General features: G+C 19.0%; 5 protein-coding genes across 5 annotated transcripts in view; 4 read left to right on the top strand and 1 right to left on the bottom strand.

The window, feature by feature from the left end:
• vps16 (hypothetical protein) overlaps positions 1–1,613 on the bottom strand; it is a gene marked incomplete at both ends in the record, with an annotated part of 2,595 nt that extends 982 nt beyond the window's left edge. Inside the window, 2 exons of the mRNA XM_641531.2 lie at positions 1–1,286; positions 1,383–1,613. The exon at positions 1–1,286 is cut by the window's left edge and continues 982 nt beyond it. Of these exons, the coding sequence (XP_646623.2) occupies positions 1–1,286; positions 1,383–1,613 (1,517 nt within the window). The remainder of the gene's footprint in view (positions 1,287–1,382) is intronic.
• A 602-nt stretch (positions 1,614–2,215) lies between these two features.
• Positions 2,216–5,351, top strand: DDB_G0270216 (hypothetical protein; the record flags this gene model as incomplete). The annotated part of the gene is made up of 2 exons (XM_641530.2): positions 2,216–2,839; positions 2,943–5,351. 2 exons carry the CDS (start codon positions 2,216–2,218, stop codon positions 5,349–5,351), a joined length of 3,033 nt encoding a protein of 1,010 aa, XP_646622.2.
• Positions 5,352–5,950: 599 nt separating this feature from the next.
• DD7-1 (galactose-binding domain-containing protein) lies at positions 5,951–6,856 on the top strand (the record flags this gene model as incomplete). The annotated part of the gene is made up of 2 exons (XM_641529.1): positions 5,951–6,194; positions 6,312–6,856. The coding sequence occupies 2 exons, from the start codon at positions 5,951–5,953 to the stop codon at positions 6,854–6,856; spliced, it is 789 nt and encodes a 262-aa protein (XP_646621.1).
• Positions 6,857–8,192: 1,336 nt separating this feature from the next.
• Positions 8,193–9,106, top strand: DDB_G0270212 (galactose-binding domain-containing protein; the record flags this gene model as incomplete). Its single annotated transcript, XM_641528.1, has 2 exons — positions 8,193–8,436; positions 8,562–9,106. The coding sequence occupies 2 exons, from the start codon at positions 8,193–8,195 to the stop codon at positions 9,104–9,106; spliced, it is 789 nt and encodes a 262-aa protein (XP_646620.1).
• Positions 9,107–9,551: 445 nt separating this feature from the next.
• cbpJ (calcium-binding protein) overlaps positions 9,552–10,000 on the top strand; it is a gene marked incomplete at both ends in the record, with an annotated part of 733 nt that continues 284 nt past the window's right edge. Inside the window, 2 exons of the mRNA XM_641527.1 lie at positions 9,552–9,785; positions 9,934–10,000. The exon at positions 9,934–10,000 is cut by the window's right edge and continues 284 nt beyond it. Coding sequence (XP_646619.1) covers positions 9,552–9,785; positions 9,934–10,000 — 301 coding nt within the window. The remainder of the gene's footprint in view (positions 9,786–9,933) is intronic.

The raw sequence follows: 10,000 nt of genomic DNA, 5'->3' as shown, positions 1-10,000 counted from the left end.
CCAGGTACAGATTCCAACTTTTTAATGATAATTTTACCCAATTCTTGATCTGGTATATCGGTTCTAACTTTTGTACAAGCCCAATGATTTAATACAACATCTGATTTAATTTTTAAATAATCACAAATACGCCATGCTAGTAGATGTTTTCTTCTGCTAATTAAACGATCGATTAATTCTTCAATACCAATATGGTAGTATTGTTTGATTGATAATGGTATACCAATTTCATGATGACGTACTGCATTCAATACACGTAGTGATCTACACATTGTGACGAATTGTGAAGGATTGTAATTCTCGAGGAAACATTTACCAAAGCTTGCAGCTTTTAATAGTTTAGATTGTTCACCACCATTAAATTCAAAACCTGCTGCTAAAATACAATCATTTACTGCATCCTCCAATTGATCATTAATTGAACGAATTGATTCATCGGCTTGTGGAGATTTTGAAATGAAATGATCTGTTGCATCGTATAGTATACTTGCAGGACTGGTTGTGCCAATTTTAAAGATATCGATTGTGACATCAGATACTTTATGAAAGAATTCCGATGTCGTATCGGATATGATTCTAAGACCATCGATTTCAGTGACTAATGAAACTGGTTGGTCCAATGTGAATTTGGCCCAACTGTCACCTTTGGAAAAGTAGAATAGGATTGGGTCCTTAATCGAGTCCCAGTACATCATAACCCCGTCGCTACCACACCATTTCAATACTGGTGATTTGGTGGCTTTTGTGTCCATACGATCGGGGTTGGTGGTCGACCCATCGGTCTTTAAAATCAGTAATGTCCCTTTGGTATCGAAGCATGCCAACTTTTTGCCACATGGCGATACCACCATCTTTTGAATGGGCTCGGTCGCCTCTAATTGACTCTCAACTTTATCTTCATCAATTAAATAAAGTGTGCCATTGATTGACATGAATATCTCAATCGATTGGGATAACGAGAATTGTGGCTCCAATATCGCCCATTCCGGTCTAGCCTTTGGCTCCTCTGGTAATGGTGGTAATCTAATTACACGACCACTCTCTACAAAGAAATCATTAATCGATGGTACTGAATATAATTGTGATGCTGATGTCAATACAACTATGCCATCACTCCATATCTTACATTCCAATATCTCCTCCTCTCTAACTATATCACCTAATGAAAATTGTGTCATTTGTTCACAAAATACATTAAATATTAAAACTGTTGCATTTTGTAAAACTATAACTAATCTTTCTTTTTCAATCCAATCCATTGCAACTATATTTTTTGATGAATCCCACTTTTTTTTTTCAAAAAAATTATATAAAATATTAATATATTTTTTTATATATATATATTTTAATAATAATAATAATAATAATAATAAATAACATACAATCATTTGAGAAATTAAATCACCAGATGCTGTAAAAATTTTTAAATATGGTTTCATATTTTGAGAGTTCATTTCAACAAATTTTGAAGAATCTCTCATTACAGCTATTGGACCTGCAAATGGAGAACCAACTGAAACTTGTTGTTTTAAATCTACATCCCAACTCATACTATAAATTTCTTTTTTAATATAAGTTGAATTACCAATAATTTTCCATTGTGCTGCTATCATCTTTGTATATATTTATAAATTTTAATAATAAACCATGTATTTTTTTATTTTATTTTATTTTATATTATTGTAATATTTGTGTAATTTTTATAGTATACAACTTTTTATTTTATTTTATCTTTTTTTATTTTTTATTTTTTATTTTTTTTTTTTTATTGAACTTTCGTTTGATATTTATTTTTTAAATATACAATTTGGTGGTGATGTGTTTTGAATATAAAATATCATCTTTTTTTTTTTTTTTTTTTTTTTTTTTTTTTTTTTCATTTTTTTTTTTTTTTTTTTTTTTTGATATTTTTTGAAAAAAAAAAAAAAAAAAAAAAAAATAAAATATAAAAAAATAATAAAAAAATAAGGTTAATTGTTTTCTAAAATATTTTTTAATTTTGTTAATAAGATCTTATTTTTTTTTTTTATTTATTTTTTTATTTATTTTTTTATTTATTTTTATTTTTATTTATTTTTTTTTTTTTACCATTATTTAAAAATTCGCAATCAGGCTACAAACAATTTCCATTTTTTTTTTTTTCATTTTTTTTTTTTTATTAAGTGATGTGTTTTCTAGCACTGTTTTGAAAAAAAAAAAAAAAAAAAAAAATCTTATGGAAGAACAACAACAACAAATTATATCAAATAAAATAGAATCATATATTTCTAAAAATGTTTATCAATATTTACTTTTAGATTTAAATTTATATAATAGTAAAGATGATATTAAAAATTTAGTAATAGATAATAATACAATAAAATTAGATGATGATTTAATATCATTGAATATTGATAATAATAATAATCCAATTATATCATCATTTTATTTAAATGATAACATAATAAATAATTCTTTAAATAACTGGTTATTTTTTAATAAATCTATAAATGAAAATAATAATAATAATAATAATAATAATAATAATAATAATAATAATAATAATAATAATAATAATAATAATAATAATAATAATAATAATAATAATAATAATAATAATAATAATAATAATAATAATAATAATAATAATAATAATAATAATACTTTAGAAAAAGATAAAAATGATCATCAAAATGTACTAGAATTTTTTAAAATAAACTCAATACGTCTTAGAATTTTATCAAATTTATTATTCTTAAAATATTATAAAGAATTTAATGATAATAATAATAAATCACAATTATTAAATGAATCATATAAATGGTTTGATGATTTAAATTTAAATAATATTATACCAAATGTAAGTTTTTTTTTCTTTTTTATTATTTTTTATTTTTTTATTATTATTAATATTATTATTGATATTAATATTTCTTTTTTTTTATTTTTTAAAAATAATAAAGGTATTATTATTTAAAAATACATTAATTTCTTTAAGAGATAAAATAAATGAAAATAATTTTAATGATAATATTACATTAGAATATTCAATAATATTATCAACATTAGAAAGAATGTTGGGTGATATAATTTTTTTTAAATTAGTTATTGTTGATAAAAAACCACCAATTTTCGGTAGAATGTTACGTGATTTATTAGATGATGATAATTTATTAATAGTTTTAGGATTACCAATAATTTCATTATTAAAAGTTTTAATTGGACCACCAATTGGTTTAAATTTACGTAATATAATTTGGCATGGATTCATATCACCAAATGAATTAAATTTATCTTTATTAATTTATATTATTCATTTAATTTTTAAAATTTCAATTATTTTCAAATCTTTTAAAAATAATAATAATAATAATAATAATAATAATAATAATAATAATAATAATAATAATAATAATAATAATAATAATAATAATAATAATAATAATAATAATAATAATAATAATAATAATAATAATAATAATGGTTCAATTAGACCAATAATTAGTTTAAAAAAAAAGTTTTCAAATTTTGATAATAATAATAATAATAATAAAAATAATAATAATAATAATAATAATAATAATAATAATAATAATAATAATAATAATAATAATAATAATAATAATAATAATAATAATAATAATAATAATAATAATAATAATAATAAATTAATATTATTAAATTATAAAGATGAAATTTTTGAAATATTAAAAAATTCAAAATTTATAGTACCAGGTAGAATTAATTTATGGTTAGAAGCATTTAATTATTATTTTAAATCAATTAATGATAATGAAGATAATGATGGTTATAATATATTTTATTCATTAGTATTATTATTACCACAATTGGAACATTCACTTAGATTAAATTTTGTTAAATTAAATAATTTACCTGATAAATTTTTAAAAGCAGATTATATTAGTTTTTATACAACTTTGGATTTATTCATTTCAAATACATTATTATTATCAACTTGTGTATTTTCAAATGAATCGCCATCATCAACTACATCATCATCATCATCATACAGTGAAGAGAAACATTTACAAATTCCAACTTCAAATAAAAATTATTCAAAATATGAAAATCCAAAATATTTTAAATTTAATAATAATAATAATGAAGAAAAAGAAGAAGAAAAAGAAGAAAAAGAAGAAGAAGAAAAAGAAATTTTATTTAATAATCAACTTGTAATTGATATTGGTGAATCATTAATATCAATGTTATTAGATTTATTAATTTATATTGATGGTCCAAGGATTAGAGATAAATTATCACATGGTGAAATTGAACCATTAGAAATTCCATTAAATTTTCTTGATCAAATTATAATATTATCATTATGTTTATCATTTAAAATAATGAAAAATAATCATCAACAATTATCAACAACAACAACAGCTAAATATAAAGAATTAATTGAATTATTAGGAAATAAAGAAAAAGAATATAAACCAATTTATCATACTAAATCAATTTCAATTAAAAGGCTATCAACATTAATTAATTCAAATAATAAATTATTACAATTTTATAATGATCAATTAAATCAATGTAATGAAATTAAAGATGAAAATGAAAATGAAAATGAAAATGAAAATGAAAATGAAAATGAAAATGAAAATGAAAATGAAAATGAAAATGAAAATGAAAATGAAAATGAAAATGAAAATGAAAATTTATTATTATTAAATGAATACATTGGTGATAGAATTTATAAACCAATTGATGTTAATATTAATTTAAATTTAAATATAATTGAATTTACAAATAAATTAAATGAAGAAAATAAAGAAATTAATGATCAATTTATAAATGATAATATCAATAAAAAATCAAATATTTATTTTAATTTATTTCCAAATAAATTTGAAATTGATCAATTTAATTTAATTAGAAAATCAATTAAAGTTGTAAATGAATCAATTCAAGAATATTTAAATTTTGGTATTTCATTCTATGATAAAGTAATAATTCAAAATAATTCAATTAAAAGAATTCAAAATTCATTTTATAAATGGATTGGTAGTTTAAATTCATTTTTAATTTTAATTAATTTAGTAATATCACAATTAAAATATTTTATAAATAACAATAATAATAATAATAATAATAATAATAATAATAATAATAATAATAATAATAATAATAATAATAATAATAATAATAATAATAATAATAATAATAATAATAATAATAATAATAATAATAATAATAATAATAATAATAATAATAATAATAATAATAATAATGGTATTGAAAAAATTCAATTTTATTTTGAAAAACTATTAAATAAGATAAAACTATTTGAATGGGATAATGTTATTAAAATTATAAAAACTTATTTTAATATTATAAAAATAAATTGAGGAAAAAAAAAAAAAAGATAATTATTTTATTTCAAAATCTTAGGAAATTTTTTTTTTTTTAGTTAATATTATTATTTTTTTTTTTTTTTTTTATTTTTTATTTAATTTTTTTTACTATAAACTTTTGACCAAAAAATCTTAAAATGCAAAAAAAAGCCTACCCCTTCACCCCAAAAAAAAAAAAAAAAAAATCATTTGCAAAAATAGAAAAGATATTTTTTTTTTTTTTTTTTGTTTTTTTTGAAAAAATAAAATCTCAAAAAAATGTCATAACACAAAGAAATGACCGACATTTTTAAATGAACTAAATTTTTTTATATTTTCCCATTTTCTTATCTTTCCAAAAAAAATTATTACAAAGATATTTAAAAAAAAAAAAAAAAAATTTATTATAACTAAAATCTAAAAATTCCCAAGATTCTGAAATAATTATTTATTTTTATTTTAATTTTTTATTTTTTATTATTTTAATAATAAAAAAAAACTATAAAAAGAGGAAATTTTTTTTTTATTTAATATCAACAAAACATAAATTTCATTTATAATCAAATTTAAAAACATTGTATTAAATTAACTTTTATTAAAAAAAAAAAAAAAAAATGTCAACAGCAAATTTAGTTCCAGTAGTTTATAACTCTCTTGTTAATCTTAAAACTTCAACTAATTTTAATGGTGTTCACACTCAATTTAATAGTGTTTTAAATTTTAAAAATGGTGCTCCAAATACTCAAGGTGGTTCAAAAGCTTGGTGTGCTGCTATTCTCGATACTAATCAATACATTATGGCTGGTTCTGAAAATCCAAAAACCTATGTTTCTTTAGCAATTCAAGGTCGTGGTGATTGTAAGTATTTAATTTTTTTTTTTTTTTTTTTTTTTTTTTTTTTTTTTTTTTTTTTTTTTTTTTTTTTTTTTTTTTTTGATTAAAATTTATTAATTTAATAATTTAAATACATAATAGTGGATCAATGGGTAACATCATTTAAAGTTCGTTATACTCTTGATGGTGTTAATTGGAAAGAGTATAGAAATGGTAGTTCTATTGCTGCTAATAGTGATCGTAATACAGTTACCACTCATTTCTTTGATACTCCAATTAGAGCTCGTTCAATTGCAATTTGTCCATTGACTTGGAATACTCATATTTCATTAAGATTTGAATTATATGCTGAAATTGAACAACACAGTTTCACTCAAGTTGGTAGAAATATTTCACCAGGTGCTGATACTGTTTTAAATAGTACTACAAATACTGGTGCCCGTGAAATTCTTGTTGATGTTTTATTCCCAGTCGAATTTAAATCAATTCCATTGATTGCAATTACATTAGGTCATATCGATACAACATCTGCTGATGCAACTGGTACAAATGTTTACCAACAAACTCGTGTCGATGTTCAAGCAATTAATGTAACAACTAAAGGATTCAAAGCTCGTTTCTATGTATGGAGAAATGCAAGAGCTTATAATTTAAGAGCAGATTATGTTGCAACTTCATTAGAATAAATTAAAAAAAAATAAATTTTATTTTATTTTAATTACCACATGTGTTATGTTTTTACCAGAAAACAAAAAAAAAAAACAAATTTTCACTTATTTATTTAGTTTTTTTTTTAATTTATATCTTTTGAAATTTCTATTAAAAAAAATAAAAAAAAATGGGAATAATTGATTTCTTTTATTAAATTGAACAATAGAAAAAAAAAATAGAAAGGTTCTTTTTTTTTTTTTTTTTTTTTTTTATACTCAAAAAAGTTATTTTTTTATTTATTTTATTTTAAAAACTTAATGATTGTTTTTTTTTTTTTTTTTTTTAAATTAAAAAAATGGAGCTAGAAAATACAAAATTATCAAAAGAAGAAATAAATAAATTAATTTAAAAAAACAAATAAAATAAAAATTGATAGACCAACTAAAGATTACAATGAATACACTTCAAAAGATAAAAAATCTGGTTTTTAAGAATATGAATTTATAGATTTCTTTTTAAACCATTTCAGAGGTTTTGATAAAGATTTATTTAAATAGTAATTTGATTTATTTGATAAAGATCAAACAGGTCATATTGAAATTGATGTGGATTAAAGTGGTTGTTTTAAATTCATTTTAATTTCAATTAATTAAGTATTATCACAAATAAAATATTTTTTTTATTGAATTCAATAATATCATTCAAAAAATTCAATTTTATTTTGAAGAATTATTAACTAAGATTTAATTATTTCAATTGGATAATGTTATTAAAATTATAAAAACTTATTTTAATATTATAAAAATAAAAAAAAAAAACTATTTTATTTCAAAATCTTGGGATTTTTTTATTTTTTATTTTATTTTTTTTTTATTTTTTATTTTATTTTTTATTTTATTTTTTCTACTATAAACTATTAATCAAAAAATCTTAAAAAGTCAAAAAAAAAAGCCCAAAAAATCATTTGAGAAAATAGAAAAGATATTTTTTTTTTTTTTTTTTTTTAAAAATAAAATCTCAAAAAAATGTCTTCATTTAAAAATGTCGGTCATTTTCTTTGTGTTAACCAAATTTTTTTATTTTTTCCCATCTCCTTGTCTTTCCAAAAAAAAAAAAAATCTAAAGATAATTTAAAAAAAAAAAAAATTATAGTAACTAAAAAAAAATTCTTGTGATTCTAAAATAATAATATATTTATTTATTTTTTATATTAATTTTTTAATTTTATTATTTTATAATTAAAAAAAAAAAACTATTAAAAGAACAAATTTTTTTTTTATTTTTAATATCAACAAAAACATAAATTTCATTTATAATCAAATTTAAATAAATTGTATTTAAATTAACTTTTATTAAAAAAAAAAAAAAAAAATGTCAACAGCAAATTTAGTTCCAGTAGTTTATAACTCTCTTGTTAATCTTAGAACTTCAACTAATTTTAATGGTGTTCACACTCAATTTAATAGTGTTTTAAATTTTAAAAATGGTGCTCCAAATACTCAAGGTGGTTCAGAAGCTTGGTGTGCTGCTATTCTCGATACTAATCAATACATTATGGCTGGTTCTGAAAATCCAAAAACCTATGTTTCTTTAGCAATTCAAGGTCGTGGTGATTGTAAGTTTTTAATTTTTTTTTTTTTTTTTTTTTTTTTTTTTTTTTTTTTTTTTTTTTTTTTTTTTTTTTTTTTTTTTTTTTTTTTGAATAAAATTTATTAATTTAATAATTTGAATAAATAATAGTGGATCAATGGGTAACATCATTTAAAGTTCGTTATACTCTTGATGGTGTTAATTGGAAAGAGTATAGAAATGGTAGTTCTATTGCTGCTAATAGTGATCGTAATACAGTTACCACTCATTTCTTTGATACTCCAATTAGAGCTCGTTCAATTGCTATTTGTCCATTGACTTGGAATACTCATATTTCATTAAGATTTGAATTATATGCTGAAATTGAACAACACAGTTTCACTCAAGTTGGTAGAAATATTTCACCAGGTGCTGATACTGTTTTAAATAGTACTACAAATACTGGTGCTCGTGAAATTCTTGTTGATGTTTTATTCCCAGTCGAATTTAAATCAATTCCATTGATTGCAATTACATTAGGTCATATCGATACAACATCTGCTGATGCAACTGGTACAAATGTTTACCAACAAACTCGTGTTGATGTTCAAGCAATTAATGTAACAACCAAAGGATTTAAAGCTCGTTTCTATGTATGGAGAAATGCAAGAGCTTATAATTTAAGAGCAGATTATGTTGCAACTTCATTAGAATAAATTAACAAAAATAATAAATTTTATTTTAATCACTATTAGCCACATTTGTGATGTTTTTACCATAAACAAAAAAAAAAAAAAAAAAAAAAAAAAGGATTCCCCAACACATATTTAGATCTTTTGAAACTTACATAAAAAAAAAAATAAAATGAAATAAAAAATAAATAAAAAAAAATGAAATTATGCGGAAATTATTTGAAATTGTGTGTGACATTGATTTTTTTGTGACATTCAACCAAAACCAAAGAAAAAAATAGAAAAGAGATTTTTTTTTTTTTTTTTTTTTTTTTTTTTTTTTTTTTTTTTTTTAATTTAATTTATAAAAAAGATATTTTTTTTTTTTTTTTTTTTTTTTTTAATAATTATTTATTTATTTTTTTTTTATAAATAATAAATATATATATATATATATATAACTTTTTTTTAATTTAAAAAATTTAAAAAAATGGGAGCTGGAAATACAAAATTATCAAAAGAAGAAATTAATGAATTAATTAAAAAAACAAATTATACAAAAGATCAAATTGATAAACTTAGTAAAGATTATAATGAATACTCATCAAAAGATAAAAAATCTGGTTTTACAGAATCTGAATTTATAGATTTCTTTTATTGTCGTTTCAGAGATTGGGATAAAGATTTATTAATACAATTATTTAAATTATTTGATACTGATTGTGTATGTTATTTTTTTTAAAAAAAAAAAAAAAATTAATAAAATAATATTAGATAATAAATAATAATTAATTATTAATAATATTAATTTAAAATTTAAAAAAAAAAAAAAAAAAAAAAAAAAAAAATTACTTATTTAATTAATTAATTAGAATGGAATATTAGATTTTAAAGAATTTGTAACATCATTATATATTATGACAAAAGCACCAGTTGTTG

The sequence above is a fragment of the Dictyostelium discoideum genome, assembly GCF_000004695.1.
Source record: "Dictyostelium discoideum AX4 chromosome 1 chromosome, whole genome shotgun sequence".
In the NCBI taxonomy this organism is placed as follows: domain Eukaryota; phylum Evosea; class Eumycetozoa; order Dictyosteliales; family Dictyosteliaceae; genus Dictyostelium; species Dictyostelium discoideum.
Note: the sequence above shows the minus strand (reverse complement) of the source record. Positions and strands in the feature narration are given on the sequence as shown.